Source organism: Lynx canadensis, chromosome C1 (assembly GCF_007474595.2).
Source record: "Lynx canadensis isolate LIC74 chromosome C1, mLynCan4.pri.v2, whole genome shotgun sequence".
Taxonomy (NCBI): domain Eukaryota; kingdom Metazoa; phylum Chordata; class Mammalia; order Carnivora; family Felidae; genus Lynx; species Lynx canadensis.
Window position 1 is genome coordinate 64,262,087 of NC_044310.1, and position 17,802 is coordinate 64,279,888.

Consider the following 17,802-nt stretch of genomic DNA (forward strand, 5'->3'; position numbering starts at 1 on the left):
AAAAATAAAATAACAAATAAAAATGCTGTAGAATATCATCTGATCTCTTAAAAAATATTTTTAAGCCAATAAGCTATAGGAAATTGGAAAAGACCTAAGGCTTTGAATATCCAAAATAGCAAATAATTAACAATAATATCAATTTTAAATCTTCAAACATTCATTTTGTAATTTTTAAACTTATTCCTAAAACATTCGTAAGCTCAATTACAAGTCTTTGAAATTTTCAAAGTTGAGAGTAATTTATGTTGCCAGTTAGCAATCCAGAAAAGTTCTCAGAAGTATAAGTTTCCAATAGACAGCATTAGACAATCACAAATAACAAAGTTAAATGCCTAGTAAAATATATCATCTATATATTTCAAGAAATGGTTATTAACTGAGACACTATTTAATCCTAACAAAGCATTTTTCCTTTGAAAATCTTTACAGGGGGAAAAAAATGAAACGTTATAAATATTTCTAAAGTTCACATACCCCAAGTCAACCCATTTCTCTCAATCTCTCTCTCCGGTCTGTGCGCTCACACACGCATACACACATACCTACACGTGTGTGCAGGCATGTATACTCACCGCACACTCACACACCATCTACTCCCCAAGAGAGGGTGTATATCCCTCTCTCTCTCATTCCTTTCCCTAATGAATTGCCAAGAGCCCCCAAATAAATCCAAAACCGTGGCACCTGTTGATGAGACAGTCCCTCCAAATTTACAATAGCTCCAGATAAATTGTTTCAGATTAACATAATGTAACACTAGAGAAAAACCAGAGATACCACTGAACCAGGCTCACAAACCACCCAGACTCTAGGAATCAAAATACATGGCAGAGAGAGAAGTAGCCTTACTGCTGGAGCCCAAAGAAATTCTGAACATGGAAATGATTATTTAAAGTTTGTATTTGGCTCCTATGTTCTTTTGGTGCGAGCTTCCCCTTTTTATGTTTATCTGCCTTACACCTGCCGGATTCCTTGGGCCCTTATTACACCCAGCTGCCAACTTTCCTATTCGGTGTCACATCATGTAACAAACACTTTCTATTGCAACAGGTGAAAGCATACACACTCATTAGAGTAGTAATGTTTGAAAAGTTCACATACCTGCCCTTTCATGAAGGTTTTCTGAAACCTTTTTTATGCACACCTCCACTAATGAAAAGTAATGGCTCTAAGAAAGTCAGTTACGAGGAAAGTTTTAGTCCTTTTGAGCCAGTCTCAAATTGCTACTATGAACACTGTATTTTGGAGCTAACGACATAATCCTAATCATGATCTTAGCTTCTCCCTAATATTGATAGCTTTTGCTCATAAGCCTGAAAACTATAGGGCCTACATAAAGTGAAGAATGGGTAGAAATGTGTAGTTTATTTACAAACACCAACTTTCATTTCTTACTACTATGGAACATCATGTTACATAAAGATTTATGAGTTGTAAGACTAGTATATTCTAATAAAATAATAATTCAAGATGAATACCTGCTTTCCATGTTTCCTAAATCTGGTTGCAGACGAATAGTCTCTGTTGTAATTTCCACTTTCCGCACACTTCCAAAAAAATCAGTTATCAGGACATTTTTAGGATCCCTTTGAAAAAGATCAGTGCGATGTCCAGGGGTAGATACACATAGACTTTTGGGACAGACCTGAAACTGAAAAAGATATATGTAACAATAAATACACACATATACATACAGCATTTATTAAATCAGTAACACAGTATAGTAGACTGTTCTGTATTTTTAAAGCTCTCCCAACCTGAAGAAGCTACTGATTCTAAAGATTAAAGTTTCATTGCTATGGTAGTACATGACATTCTAAGAAAGCTATACAGACATTAGAACAAGTAATAAAAAGGGAAGCTGGCTAGAGAGGGAAAAAAACATTCAGTTTTTTTGAATCATATGCTACCAAATATATTTTGGACGTTAAATTTACTGAGAACTCACATGTAACACTACAAGAAACATTGTGGGTTTTTTGCAACTACATTCGTCTCAGTGGGGTGCTCTACCAGAATGTTTCATTTTATTATTATTTTTTTTTTTTCTTTTAGAGAGAGAGAAAGTGCAGTGAGGGAGGGGGGGGGGGGGAGAAAGAATCTTAAGCAGGCTCCATGCTCAGCTCGTAGACCAACATGTGGCTTGATTCCATGACCCTGGGATCATGATTTGAGCCAAAATCAAGAGTCAGACGCTCAACTGAGTAAGTCATCCAGGAGCCCCCAGAATGGTCTTTCAAACATTTTCTAATCATGATGCTTCGTTTAAAAAACAAAACAAAACTTTAAATTCAAATAAAATATTACACAGTAGCCCAAAATATAAAAGATGAAAGCAGAGCTGCTCTGGAAGGCAGGAAGTTGAAGTACAGGCACCCCTCTCCCCCCTACTAGAGAGGCCCTTTGTTCTCCTGCTGTGTATAAATTCTATAAATTAAGTAACTTTCTTAGTTTATCCATAATGAAAATAAACTCAAGGCACATCCAGACACTCTACTGCTCCAAAGAATAAAGCCTGAAAACCATGACTTCATCTCTACATTGATCTCACAATAATTTCTATGTTAACCTTACCCCTGATATTCCAGATCAGTGAATTACCAAGGATAGACATATAGTCATTCATTCACTCAGAAAAGGATAAAAAATGTCTACTACATATATTTCATACTGTTATCTTCCAAAAAGGATACAGAAGTTGATAGACATGGTCCTATCCTCAAGCCTTTAAGCCACATCAGAGATGAATAAACATAACAAGGTAGAAAAAAAGGTGACAGATTCTGCTTCAGAAAAGGATAAACTTTTTATAGGTTGAGGATAAGAAAAAAGAGGGAGTGGGATTTAAGCTATTTTCTGAAGGGAAAGGTAGATTATAGATGGGAAATAGCATTCTTTTGTGGGAGTGGTGACACAAACAGATGGAGGCACAAGTGGGGAGGGAGGAAGCCAGGACTTTCCTGTGGTGGACGGAGTGTGGTGAGACTGATCCTGACAGCCACAAACACATAGGCCAGCCGACCTGTGACAGTACGCATGTGCAGTCACATGCAGAAGGGAGCCCTTAGGTCCTCAGGCCAGGGACACAGAGCCTGGCTACTTGGTTTCTGTGCCGGCGTGTGACTCCTGCCCCAACACCAGCCTGCCATTTGCAACACTGCCATTCCCGTGACAGGGTGTACCATTCCTAGAGGTACTACAGTACCAGGTCAATGAGTGCAGTGGATGGGGCAAGCTCTTGTTCCACCTCCCTGCTCCAAAAATCCATTTAATATACTGTCCTCGGATAGAAGATATAGTAGATACCAAACTGCTAAAAACAAATATTACACTCCATCTTAGCTGAAAGGCTGAGAAACAATGGGAAATAACTCTCTTACTAAAGGAGTGGCTGCAAAAATGTGTAGGGCAAATAACCTAGTTGGGCAGGAGCACAGGACATATGAAGAAAACCATGACAGGCCTGCTGGTAAGGGCCTAGGGCCTACAGTATTTGCCCACCTGTGGAGACAAGACCACATGCAAAGGTAATCGCCAATATGATGGGATATGGGTGGGGAAGGGCAGAGCAGCTACAATTTAAACAAAGTGATCTAAGCACTGTGCTAAGTAATTCGTAGATATTCTCATTTAAGCCCAATAATAACTTTGAGGTATATCAAAATTATTATCTCTACTTTAAACTACTAAAAGATTAAGTAATTTGCCTAACATCACAATGCCTTCCTGGTTCAGGAAAGCAGGAAAAGGAAATACAAAGAGATCAGGACATAAATTAAGAAGCAGTGAAGGCAAAAAGGGTAGGGAAAGTAAAATGCCAAACAGATTTTACAAGAAAGTAAAATGCTAAACAGGAAGGATGATACAGATGAAAGGTTGCAGAAACAAAGTAAAAGATAAAACAAAATAAACAAAGATAAGATTGAAGTCCTATGTATACTGAAGGCATTCCTGTATGAGCAACTTGGTGGGCTTTATTAAGTACCAGCAGAAGAAAGCAGGAAAAGCACAGTGGAATGAGCTTGGGGAACAAGATAAAAAGTAGTATCTTCTTTGCTGCTAAAATCATTGTACTTCACTTTCTTTGAGGTTATTCCTTCCTTCAAGAAAATTTTATCAGGGGCGCCTGGGTGGCGCAGTCGGTTAAGCGTCCGACTTCAGCCAGGTCATGATCTCGCGATCCGTGAGTTCGAGCCCCGCGTCAGGCTCTGGGCTGATGGCTCGGAGCCTGGAGCCTGTTTCCGATTCTGTGTCTCCCTCTCTCTCTGCCCCTCCCCCGTTCATGCTCTGTCTCTCTCTGTCCCAAAAAAATAAATAAATAAAAACGTTGAAAAAAAAAATTAAAAAAAAAATTAAAAAAAAGAAAATTTTATCATATCATTCTGGTTTCCTTAGCCTTACCAACATTCACTTTTCATAATCTCCTTCACTTACAGAATCTCCACACTCTAACCAGATTATATAACTGTCAAAGACAAGGATGATGACATATTCCAACTTTTGTGCCTCTGCATGTATCCCATTTTCCTGGAATATGCTATACTTCTCTGCTTCCAAACCTGAAAGTCTCTCTCTTCCAAGAAAAATTTTAATGATCAATCCCACTGGATTTAAAGGAATTATACAAATGTGCATTGTCATATCTTTTCATTCATTCAGAATATTCACTGAAAATCTATAAATATACTAGGTACTATAATTAAGTTCTGGGGGTAATAAGATACATAAAGCATGGTTCTTATACTGCTTATTTAAGAAGCTGAAAGCCTCGAGGGAACGTCACAAATATAAACAATTACAGAGAAATATTAAAAGCAAAAGTATCTTAAAGGTACATAGCAAGAGTTAGATGTTCACAGAGGAGAGAGATTACCTGGAGGATCCAGAGACTTGAGATAATAGGCGATACTCTATAAATGTGCTTTGCAACAGTTACCAATGACACTATAAATTTTTAAGGGGCTAAGCACAATGTCTTCTAATTTTGCTGCTCCTGAAGCACCTGATATAGTACACTCTGAATACAGCTGATACCCAACACATTTAATCTAACAGAATAGGTATTAGTTCACAACATCTGGAGACATGCCAATTCACTATAATATTTAACTTCAAGGAAATGGATCATTCTTACTGAACAAGATTAAAATAATCATTCAATTAAAAAAATGGAAGTGGAAAACAAGATATTAGTGAGGAATGTTTATTAAAAACTACACACACACACAAAATAAAAAAATAAAAACCACACAGCAACTGTGGGCAAAAACAAACACACAAACAAAACAGGAGTTTCTTCAGTCTTTCCTGTATGATTTCAATGGAAGAAGTTATTATTTTTTAATTTTTTTCCAATGTTTATTTATTTTAGAGAGACAGAGTATTTTTTTTTAAATCCATTAGACATCTATTTGAAGTGTAAAGTGCATATATGGTAAACTTTTGAGACAGTGTGTCACATATTAAGTAAAATATACAATGCATAATTAAAAATGGGAATAAACTTGGGGCACCTGGGTGGCTCAGTCGGTTGAGCACCCGACTTTGGCTCAGGTCATGATCTCACAGTTTGTGAGTTCGAGCCCTGCGTCGGGCTCTGTGTTGACAGCTCAGAGCCTGGAGCCTGCTTCAGATTCTGTGTCTCCTCCTCTCTCTGCCCCTTCCATGCTCATGCTATGTGTCTCTCTATCTCTCAATAATAAATAAACATTAAGAAAAAAAAAACCTTTTTTAAATAAAAAAATTTTTTAAAAAAGGGAATAAACTTAACCACTATAGTAACTGGAATTTAGGTGACTATAGTTTTCTTATAAAGTAGCATTATAACAAGATTTAATTTCCAAATTCATATTAAGATTTAACAGGCATCAAAATATATAACCTTCAAAACGTAAGAAATAGTTCTATGTTATCAAATATGATAGCTCACAACAGTGGTTTTCAGAATTTTGCAGAACTTTTTTTATCTTAGAGAGAGTGCGCATGAGTGGGAGAGAGGGGCAGAGGAAGAAAGAGAGAGAGACAATCTTTTTTTTTTTTAATTTTTTTTTTTCAACGTTTATTTATTTTTGGGACAGAGAGAGACAGAGCATGAACGGGGGAGGGGCAGAGAGAGAGGGAGACACAGAATCGGAAACAGGCTCCAGGCTCTGAGCCATCAGCCCAGAGCCCGACGCGGGGCTCGAACTCACGGACCGCGAGATCGTGACCTGGCTGAAGTCGGACACTTAACCGACTGCGCCACCCAGGCGCCCCAAGAGAGAGACAATCTTAAGCAGGCTCCATACTCAGTGCAGAGCCTGACGTGGGCTTGATCCCATGACCCTGTGATCATGACAGGAGCCTAAATCAAGAGTCAGATGCTCAACAACTGAGCCACCCAGGAGCCCAGAACTTCTTTAATTAAAATAAAATTATCTAAATGGTAAGCCCCATCTACTTGGCTTCCCCTTCATTCTCCCTGCTCCACGAAGGCAGGGACTGTGTCTGCCTCTTTCACTAGGATATAGCCAGTGGCTGGCACTTAGCCAAAACTCAAAAAAATGTTTGTGAATAAAAGAACAAGTTATAAATTAATGAAAAAATAAGAGCAAAAGTCATTGATGCACAGTAATTATCCAGGCTAGAATTGTTTCAAGCTTTTTCTTTTGCTTACTTTCAAGAGCAACTTCAGAGTAGATCTAATTTAAGGGTACAATCAGTATAGAAAAGTCAAGAAAAAAGATTGAACTAAATTCAAGAAGCCACATCAAAACACTGTACTAGAAGTTGTAGGGTGGACACAAATATGTAAGAGAAAATCCCTTTTCTCCAACATCTTATTACACTCAGTAAGTTCAGAAAAAGGCAGACTATGATAAGTGGTACAAAAGAGAAATAAATCTCTGAAAAACTTTATTTATCTTACTTAAATCCAACAGGGAAGAATTATGGGGCTACTTCCTGAAGGAGGTAGGATCTGATTTGACTCCCAAAGAATAGGCAGAATTTCAATAGGTGAATCTAAAAAAAGTACATTTCTGGTAGAGAAAAGAGCATGAGAAAATGAATGAAAACAAGAAAGCACCTCAAGGAATTTAGTTGACTTTAGTTGGACTAAAGCTTGAGGCCTCCTGTAGTAAAGACAGAGATATTACTGTAAAGGGAAATTCAAAACCATTTAAAAGGCTACCATTCAACATATGAAACAGTACCCCAGGAGTACGGGGAGTAAAGGACTTCACTTACCGCATTAAGCAGACCTATGTGCTATAATCAAATCAAGCAAATACTTACAAGGTCATTCATATTAGTTTGACTAGCTGGATTAATTTCTTCCAAAAATTCCAAGACATAAAATGTATATCTATCCATAAGGTGGACTCCAATTGCAGGATCAGGTTGATGCTATGAAAAAGCAAAGCATATACAACGGCATATTATTAAGCCATAAAAAAAATGAAATCTCGCCATTTATGGCAACACGGATGGATCTTAAGGGCATTATACTAAATGAAATATGTCAAAGAAAGACAAATACCATATGATCTCACTTATACATGTAATCTAAAAACAACGACTAGAACAAAAACCAACCTTATAGATACAGAGAACAGATTGGCGGTTGCCAGATGAGAAGTGGGGGTAAGACCAAATGGATGAAGGGAGCCAAAAGGACAAACTGCAGTTATAAATTTAATAAGACATGAGATGTAATGTACAGCATGGTGACTATCGTTAATAATACTGTATTGCATATTTAAAAGTTGCTAAGAAAGTAAATCTTACAAGTTCTCATCACAAGGAAAAAAAATTCTGTATGTATGGTGATATGTTTTTTTGTTTTTTTGTTTTTTGTTTTGGTATTGTGACATACGTTAACCAGACTCATTGTAGCGATTACAATATATACAAATATTAAATCATTATATCGTACACCTGAAACTAACATAATGTATGTCAATTATACTGCAATAATTTTTTTAAAGCAAAGCAGAAGAAAGAAGTATATGTCTAATCTCATCATTTTAAGAAAATGTTTTAAATGCAACAAAAATTTCCTTCTAAGGTGTTAAAAAGTCTGAGACTAAAAAAAACCCAGATATATTCATAAAGCATACAAGTGATTTCCAAAATAGCAACATATTCCAAAGACAATGCAGTTCACAAATGGGAAGAATGCACCTACCGAGAGCGAATCTTCTCCCACTTGGCTACTAGCTAAAGCCATTATGTTAGGAGAATAAAATCGTTCGTACATGGATGCTCCTTGACAAGTATCAATAATAAAGAGCAGCTCATTGTAGCTGAAAGAAAAGTGGTAATATCTTTGACATGAATCATGCTGTTAATAATACATTGAGTAATATTTTTATAATACTTGCATAAGATGTTGAAGTCTTGAAATCATATCTTAGTCATTTCATTAAAAATTTGAGAGTTTTCAGAATTCCCAGTACAAATTTGATATTAGAAATACCAAAGCTATAATCCTGTCCAGGGAAACTACCTCAACAAGGGAGTAGTGGTTGTACCACAAAGTGGCTGCCTCAACTCTTTCCCCCTCCCTTATCTTGAATCCAAATGAATATTCAATTCAAAAACCAGTTATTTGGCACCCATGCTGTCCTAGAAAACGAGTCCAGGTTCAGGAAAAAATAAAAATATATGACTTAGTATACTCAAAAAGCTTAAAATCTAACTGGAAGAGAAACATATGAACATGTAACTAAAGGGAATGTGGTAAGAGTTACAAATAGCTATTAGAGCCTATAGTAGGCCTCACACTAAGCTGGGGATACAGCAGTCCCTCCCTGCCTTCATAGAGCTTCAAGTCTAGCAAAATCAAATGCTCTAAGAGCATAGAGAAAGGAAGAGAGGGAACTGTAAAGAAAGGCAGGTCAGGGAAAGGTGATGTCTGTCATGGGCAAGGAAGGGTGAATTATTTTAACTAAAAAAGAAAGGAATAGCACATCCCAGAAGAGGAAAAAAGCTGTACTACGGCACCTAAATTTGAAAAAGTGTAATTATTTGGAAAAAGGAGAATAGCACTATGTAGTTAACATTTACAATCAATTTGGGAAGATGGAGAAAATTAGTTTCAAAAATGTAGGGTAAGGTCAATCTATATTTTAAAATGTATTGCCTAGCTGGTGAAGGTAGGGAGCAGATAGAAACTTTTTTCAGAAGTTTTTCAGACACTGGATCTAGGTAAACAGCTAACATTGCACCTAGAAAAGAAAACAGGGAATCTTCCACCATAATATCTAAGCATGTGACAAAAGGAACAATTCATATGGCATATTTGTTCTGAGACAAAATCTGAGGAGGCCCCTGAAGATCAGAAACATCTAAGGTTATGAGGGGCAGTATACTAGAACAATTCAGAGAGTCAGCCCTATGACTGGACTTTGGAATGAATTCTAGTGCTGGACTGACTACTTGTGTAAAGTCTAGCAAGTTACTTAATCTCTTTGTGCCTCAATTTACTCACATGTGAAAACAGGAATAATAATAGTATCTACCTCATGGAGTTATCATTAAAATTAAATGAGACAGTACATATAAAACACAGTGCTTAGTACCTAGTATATATCCAATAAATGTAAGCTATGAATAAGATAAAACTAGTACCTGGCAAAAGTTTCCTCTTCAACACCTCCGTTCATTCTTCTTATGCATATAATTCAATATTTACATTTAACATGTAGCACAGTTGTGTACATACACTAGATTTTAAACACTCTGAAGGCAGAATAAGCATCACATTCCTGTCTGTGCCATGTGTTTAGAAGGTAACCCAGAAGTTTTTATTGAAGAAAATCAAGTTAAAAGCACTTCTGCTGCTTTCTATTCTCTTACTTTCATTGACAACTTTCAACTGGGGGGGGAGGGGATGCTTACCATGGATTACTAACAACATATCATCCTTAATGTGAGTTGTTACAAATATTATATTAATCGTAATTTCAGCATTTTCTTCCAAACAAGAAATAATGTATTGCTCTCATGTGGAGGGTCAGAGAATGTACAAAAAAGTAACAACAGGCTGAAGCTGGAAAATAAATATATGTTCACAAACCCTGTACATAATGGGGAACTTGACTGTGGGACTCTTATTTCCTCCAAAAACAATGCTAAATATAACAGACAGCTGATCTTAAAAGGTTAACTTTTTTTTTAATACTCTTTAATGACACTGAGGTTTCTTTTAAAAATAATTCAGTTCAGTAGAAATAACAAACATAAATCTAAAAGAGTAGAAGAAACTATTAAAATAAATTAAAATCTCATAAAGTAAGATCTACAAATCCACTAACCATGGAAAAATTAGGTATTAATTTATCTTATGAAAAGTAATCATCTGCTAATTACCGTCTTTTTTGCCACATTTGCTCAAAAGCATCTGCAAGTTCTATGTTGGTAATTTCTTCAGAATCTTGAAATTTCAAGAAACCATTTCCACCATGTCCTTGTAGGAAGAGTTAAAAAGATCAAATATATGCTTTTTTTTTTTTTAAATACAAACTGCATACATCCAGATACAAGCATTTACTTCACTCATGGCAGTATTTTAATAGCATTTGTTATTTTACACTCTAAAATTAAAAGTACTGTGAAAATGAAAAATTTAATTTTCTATTATACCAATTAAAAACAGAATGATACACTGTGCAAAAAAATAGATCTAATATCTTTTAAAGTTCTCATCATTTTATCATATAAAAGCACATTTATACTTTTGCACTGGCTTCATTATTATGTCAGAAGTGAGTTTCCATAAATAAATTTCTCAAACAACAGGCAAATACTGTGGTGAGAAAGAGGTTGCAAACACTAGCTGGTGCCATAGTACGCTAGTTCTATTCACGGTGTATACCGGGAATGCTATTACTACCAGGAAGTGTCATTCCCACATAAAAACCAAAGTGTTTACTGCCATCAACCACTGTCCCATGAGAGCTGACCAGAAGATTGTGACCTTTAGAATACAGGGATAGAGCCAGTCTGTCTGGATTCAAATGCTAGCTTTGCCACTTAATGACTGTGTTAACTTGGGCAAATAACTTAAATCTTTCTATGTCTCTGTTTCTTTTGCTGTAAAGTAAGAAACATATCAGCACCATCATTAGCATGCCTATAAAGCTCCTTTGTGCAGCTTTTTAAAAGGTACTTCCCACAGGCCATCAAAGTAGAAAAACCTGTCTACGTCAATGGCCCCTCAGAACACACTGCAGTCCTGTGAGCTCAAACTGAACCAAAACTAAATCAGAATTTTAGGAAAGACCTGAGTATTTGCATTCAAATAATCTTCATACACACTAAAATTTGAGACTCCATCAACAGGAAACCATTGTAAAGTTTCACACAAAGGAAGGACAGATTTGCTATTTTAATTAAATACTTTAGTAGGATGATTAACAGGAGACAAAACTGAAGACAAAGCTATAGCCAGGATCCTAAGTAAAAGGTAGTAAGTTTTTACCAGGGTAATAGTAAATAAATAAATAAATAAATAAATAAATAAATAAATAAATAGAGATCATAAACTGAGGGACAGTATATCATACTGTTTCCAAATATCATTTCAAGTTGTCCTATGAGAAAAGAGAACTACAAAACAAATGTTTAAATTTCTTTCCATGAAGATTCCTTCTTGAGAAGAGTTACAATATATTCTCTTACTAAATATTTAAATTCTGAAATTACCAGTCATATAAATAAGAATATTGCTCCTATCATCAGAAAGAAGACGTTTTGACCGAGGAGTACTAGGTGGGATCCTGCCAGTTAATACCCGTAAAAAATTCTCCACAGTCACCTGAAAAAAAAAAAAAAAAAGAAGAAATCAAATGAAATAGAACTCAGGGAAACGTGATAATTTTTTTTAGTTTTCAAAAACATTCCTCTTTCTTTCTCTATGAATTACTCAGCATAAACTGAAAATAAAACACAAAAAGAAATATAGCACAATTAAATATATACCTTAAATATATACCTCAAAATTAACTTGCTTCCATTAAATACTAACAGCTAACAAAACTACCTTGGGGAAAAATCAGTTAATTAAATTTAAAACTTTAAATGCTATGCAAAATATTGCCCAAAAACTTAAAAATTATTTATCTTTTTTCAAAGGCAATTCTTTGGGAAGATACAAAATATACAAACTTGTAAATAAATCTAACAACATTATAACTACTCCAGTTAATCTGTACAACTACCTGGTGAATTCTAGATAAAATTTGAAAGATAGGTCCATAATGAATCATAAAAATAAAGCCATAATGATAGTTCCATAAATAATCCCTAAATTAGGTATCTTTGATTTTTTAATGCATTTTGTTACTTTAATTATGTTAGGGGTAACTTTAACATGTAAAAAATTCATCACACTTTAAGCCAGATTTCCTAACCTGAAATGTGTGGATCTCTAGGATTCTTTGAAAGCATATCTGAAGTTATATTACACAGATCTAAATTTAAAAAGCAGAAATTCTATCCAACTTTCTTGTTTGACCTTTCCTTAGATCATGAGTATGTAAATGTATATGTGTATGTATGTGTGTTCATGTGTGTATGTATATGTATGTGTATATAATGTTTGGTTTACATTTTTCCCAGAAGAGAGCAAAATGCTAAATGTTTTAATAAGAGTTCTTGTTGGCTAACAAGGAAGGGAAATTTTTGGTTTATATTTTATGATGACTAAATAAACAAGTAAAAAGTCGAATATTCATGCACATTTAATCACTGAACAAATATTCCTGAGTGCCTTCAAAGGGCTATAAGTACTGGCTAAGTGTAAGATACATAAACAGGCCATGGCTTCAAAGAGCTTACAGGCTGGCAGGAGATAGAGTTGATATTTTAAAATTGCTTCAAACAGGTCTGGAGACACCAAAAATTGTGTCTTACTTTTGGTAGGCTTGGTAAAAGGGGAAGGATTAGTGAGGAAGACTTCATCAAAGCAGACTTCAAATCTTAAACATATTCACTACCTATTAAATTTAAAATGAAGTTTCAAAGGGAAAAAATTATAGTATAATGTCATCTTTCAAATTTACATTTTGATTTTTAATCATATATGGATAAAACACTAGAAGCATATTAAAAGTGATTACCTCTAGTGGAAATATGGGAGAGTTTTTGTTAATCATTTTAATTTTTCCACAATTAATGTGTTTACTAAAAATACAAAGCTTGATATTTTAGGTCAAATATGAAACATGAACAATACATTTACTGTAAAAAAAAAATTGATACATGAAAACTCACTAAAATACTCTAACATAAAAGCTAAGATAAAGTTGTCCTATCCCAGATATATATATGAAATGCTCATACTGTATTAGTTTTACTCCTATGAACTGCAGAGACAGAATTATATCAATGCTTCAGTGACAGTTATATACAAAGTTTAAAGAAAAAGACTATTTTATTCTATCGCTATTTTAGAGCTTCAAAGTAATGATATCTACATTTCAAAAATGTTGCTAAATTAAACAACGTTACCTCATAACTTCTATAATCTACTTCCACATCATCTCCATACACATTTAGTTCCATATTCTTGTGACTAAACACTGTAGCTGGTTTGGGATTTCTAGGGTTGCATGCCATATCGTCTGCAAGCATCAGAACAATGTGACTAGGAAAAAAAAAATTCCAGGAAATATGCTACTTAAATAAAACCAAAAAGTTAAAAGCAGATACATTTTATTTATATCATGAGGCAATTATGTTCATTCTTTTCATTAAAAATAACAAAAATAATTATTGAGTACATTTTTTAAAAGAAATTTTAATTGTTTTCATATCCTTATGTAGTATAAACTTTAAAGAAGGGAATTTAGAACAATCTGGCATGAACTTATCCACAGAACCTGAAATTACTAACTTAAGTTTTATGCCATAGAGCAAAGGGAAGCTGAAAGAGCTACACTATCCTCCCCAAATATTTTAAAAATTTTTAGTAATATTTGGGGCACCTGGGTGGCTCAGTTGGTTAGGCGTCTGACTTCAGCTGAGGTCATGATCTCACGGTCCGTGGGTTCAAGCCCCGCACTGGGCTCTGCTCTAACAGCATAGCACCTGCTTGGATTTTCTGTCTCCCTCTCTCTGCCCTTCCCCTGCTTGCTCTCTCTCTTTCTCTCAAAAATAAATAAACATTAAAAAAAAGTAAAATAAAATTTTAGAAATATTTGACATTCTTAAGACTTATAGAGTCCACATTAAGCTACGATACTCCAAAAATTTAACTTTCAGAATCTTAAATGCTTAAGAATGGAAACATGCAAGTGCGATCAGTGTGCCACAGAACACCCCCAGGCCAATCATTGTTCACTGGCTCCACTCCATCTCCATAATACCAGACACCATCTCTTAACTAGATACTGAAATAGTTCGCTATCTGGCTTCCTGCTTCCAGTTTTGCCCTAATCTTACAAGTCATTCTCCTTATAACTACCAGACTGATCTTTCTTAAATAAGTCAAATCATTAAACTAAGTGAGTCAAACCATTAAATTTTCCCATTTAAAATCCTCTAAAGACACATTATAATTAGAGGAAAACTGAAATTCCTTTCATGGTCTAAAGGCTTTCTTAATGTGGCTTCTGCATACCTCTCTAACTGCAGCTCCTAGCATCCACATTCACTATGCTCCTTCCACCCTGGCCTTTCTGTTCCAGAAATACGCCAGGCCCTTCCCACTTTAGGGGCTACTTACTGACGAACTACATTTAGACTTCTCCCAGATCTTCCTATCATTCCAATCTCAGTTAAGCTACCCCATTCTTATTAGGTGTTTATTTTCTATAGGTCATTTACGAATTTGAAATCCTCATCATCTCCCCCCACCACTTCTAGTGGAATATAAGCTCTCTGAGGACAGGGACTTTATCTGTCCTGTTCACAACTGTATCACTCACACCCAAGCATAGTAAAAGAGCCTGGCATATAGTAAGTATTCAATAAATATCTGCTGAGTGAATGAAACATTTTCATTTTTGCATATATTTTCTTTGAGAGAAGATTATAAAATTTATCTTAAATACTTCTCATCTTGATCTTACCATTAAAAGTGGTGAACATGAATCAGGCAATTCTTTATTCTACCATATACTGAGCTTCCCAAACATAAGGGAAAAATTAAATGTGGCATACATAATTAGTTTGGCAGGAGACAGCAAGAAGAAAGTGTTCTGCTGCATATGTTCCAAATACATTAAAGTTCAAAACTGAAACATTGTGATTTTTCTTGAAAATTGGCTAGATTTCTATTTTGAAAGGGTTCCAACCCTGCCGCATTCAAAGATCAGATCTTCAGCTGTTACTGATTCATGCTCACAGAATTGTGAAAGTTACTCCTCTTAAAATGGAAAAATAGATCTTTTCTTTTTTCATAATTTAAGATGACAAACTTACATTAAGTTATTATCAATCATCTTTTTTGTTATAAGCCATCATTAAATAAGACTGAACTGACTTCCAAATCTCAATATAGGAGTACTACTTTAGGCCATTTGACTTATGGTTAATTTCGCTCTATGAAATGAAATGATTATTAAATATCTATAAATGTCAATGTCAAAAAGTAGTAATTTCAGCTTAAAATGATAAATTCAATCAACATCGTTCCTACAGACAATTCTGAGCCTCAGTATAACAGCATCATAACCTTCAGTTAACATAATCAATGTCATTTAAAAAATCATTTTATTTGTGGATAATCACTGAAAAATAAAACAGGACTGGAAACAGACTGTATTTCAAAGACGTAGAAGTCACACCACATATTCTAATTCACTATTTCTAAAACTTAAGAAAGGTTCAGAACGCTTTTCTGAAGAAAAAAAATTCTCACTTGGTCCAAGTGTTAAATTATTTGTATAATAATACTAAAATATAGAAGTGAAAGCAAACTGCTTAGGCTTATAGTTCTTATAAAACTATGAACAAATACAAAATTATAAATCATATTTAAAAAAAACTACCAAACTAATAATACTCTAAAAACATTAACTCCATTTGAAGGATGATGTTATTTTGCTAAAACTGAATGTCTGCTATTGTATTTCACAGGAAAAAGAGATAACATCAGGTCTGGTCCTATATTTCTTTTCTTTTTTCTGTATTTTGATATCTACACTACAATGTAACTCAGTAATACAGAAAATGTTCACAAAAGTATGCTGTACAAAATGTGATTCATAAATTCCTGTTATGTTACTTGACTGTTCAGGATAATCCGATCTTAAGACTTTGCCAACAAACATTCTCCAAACAGCAGTTATCTAACTTGCTGACTCCTTAAAGTGTCTTTGTCACTTGAATATCAGGTTAGTATCACAGCAGTTTTTTTAAGTCTTCACTGAGTGGGTATCAGATCAATCACTGCTGGAATCAAAACCAAAGAAAATAAATCTACACTAAAGACATACTACTATATTCATATAACAACAGCAATCTGCTTTGTATCCTATTAAAACTGAGACAAAATCCCTCAAATATATCCACTCGATACAAGAATATGATATTCTTACAGTCTGGCAATCCTATACGACCATGTGTGATGACTCAACTCTCACTCTATTCAAGGCCCTGCAAAACCTACATCACACAACAAAACATATGGCAATATGGCCTTCTCTCAACACAAAACCAAAAGAAAAAGTGAGCACTGAAATTGTATAAGTTCAAACTGGCTTTGAATCCAAACAGTGTGTCAGTTATTTATATAAGAGTTTCCACATATTTTAAATCATGCATTCCTGTTAGTTAAAAAAATATGAGGGCACACCCATATATACCTACTAATTTGTACATCATACATATTTGCTACTTTAAGTATATATAATAAATATTAGTGAAGCATAACTTCTTTCCTTTTATAGATTAAAAAAAAAACTACTAATATTTTCTTCCCTTACCACTCCTTAGTAGCTGATTTAAAAGAAGACTTTAATCATGCTTATATCTATTTTAAGGACAATTAAAATAAAAATGAAATTTTAAAACTTCTCAAAAAAGAAGGCATGAAACACAATTTGAGAAACATGTGGGGGAAAAATGGACTAAAATAAATACATTCCATTATGTTTGCCAAACATTGAATAAACAGGTAAACCCGGCATCAAGTCTGCTAGGGCCATTCTTTATTCACCTCCCCAAAGTTCCTCCTTGGCCCAATCAGGAACCAGGAACCAATTGGTTAAAAAAAAAAAAATTAAATAGATGAATAATCCTTCATTGCCCTGTATCATTATAGTGTGACATTTCAAAAAGCATAACTCTTCATTTACAATAGACTGGTATTACCTTAATAAAAATTTTTCACTAAATTAAATAAATTACTGTATTGGTAAAAATGTTTTTTAAATGTTCACTTAAAACTGCTATGCTATAGCCATGCTAACTAATCAGATAATTCTATCTGAAAGCATCTTTAGCTACCAGAGCTAGGATCACCAGGCTTATCTTCAGTAATATCAACATCCCAATGTAGAATAGTAGCTGAAATTAAGACAGCAGGAGATCTGAGAATCACAGGGATCTTTGGTGCTCTCTTAACTCTAGATTTCTGGTCATAGGTGTTGCTTTTTTTCCCCCTGATATAAATTATTCAGTATATTCTATATTATTGCTTCTGCAGCAATCTAATGACAGTTGGACCGAGCCAATTCAACAAATTTTGTTAGCTTGATGCCAGAGTAATTTACTTTTAGGCTTTTCTCCCTCTCTCTTCCATGTCTGGAGGAATCTCCAAGTTAATAAATCTCATCACCCATGCACTATGAAACTAATCATAGCAAATGT

General features: G+C 34.6%; 1 protein-coding gene and 1 non-coding gene across 2 annotated transcripts in view; both read right to left on the reverse strand.

The window, feature by feature from the left end:
* PIGK (phosphatidylinositol glycan anchor biosynthesis class K) overlaps positions 1-17,802 on the reverse strand; it is a 122,268-nt gene that overhangs the window by 69,744 nt on the left and 34,722 nt on the right. The window contains exons 4-9 of the mRNA XM_030324596.2: positions 13,498-13,633; positions 11,692-11,803; positions 10,357-10,453; positions 8,171-8,288; positions 7,279-7,389; positions 1,482-1,654 (exon numbers count right to left, since the gene is read on the reverse strand). Of these exons, the coding sequence (XP_030180456.1) occupies positions 1,482-1,654; positions 7,279-7,389; positions 8,171-8,288; positions 10,357-10,453; positions 11,692-11,803; positions 13,498-13,633 (747 nt within the window). The remainder of the gene's footprint in view (positions 1-1,481; positions 1,655-7,278; positions 7,390-8,170; positions 8,289-10,356; positions 10,454-11,691; positions 11,804-13,497; positions 13,634-17,802) is intronic.
* On the reverse strand, positions 3,175-3,365 carry LOC115522693. Its single transcript, XR_003971573.1, has one exon. It is a non-coding gene; the product is annotated as a U2 spliceosomal RNA (small nuclear RNA).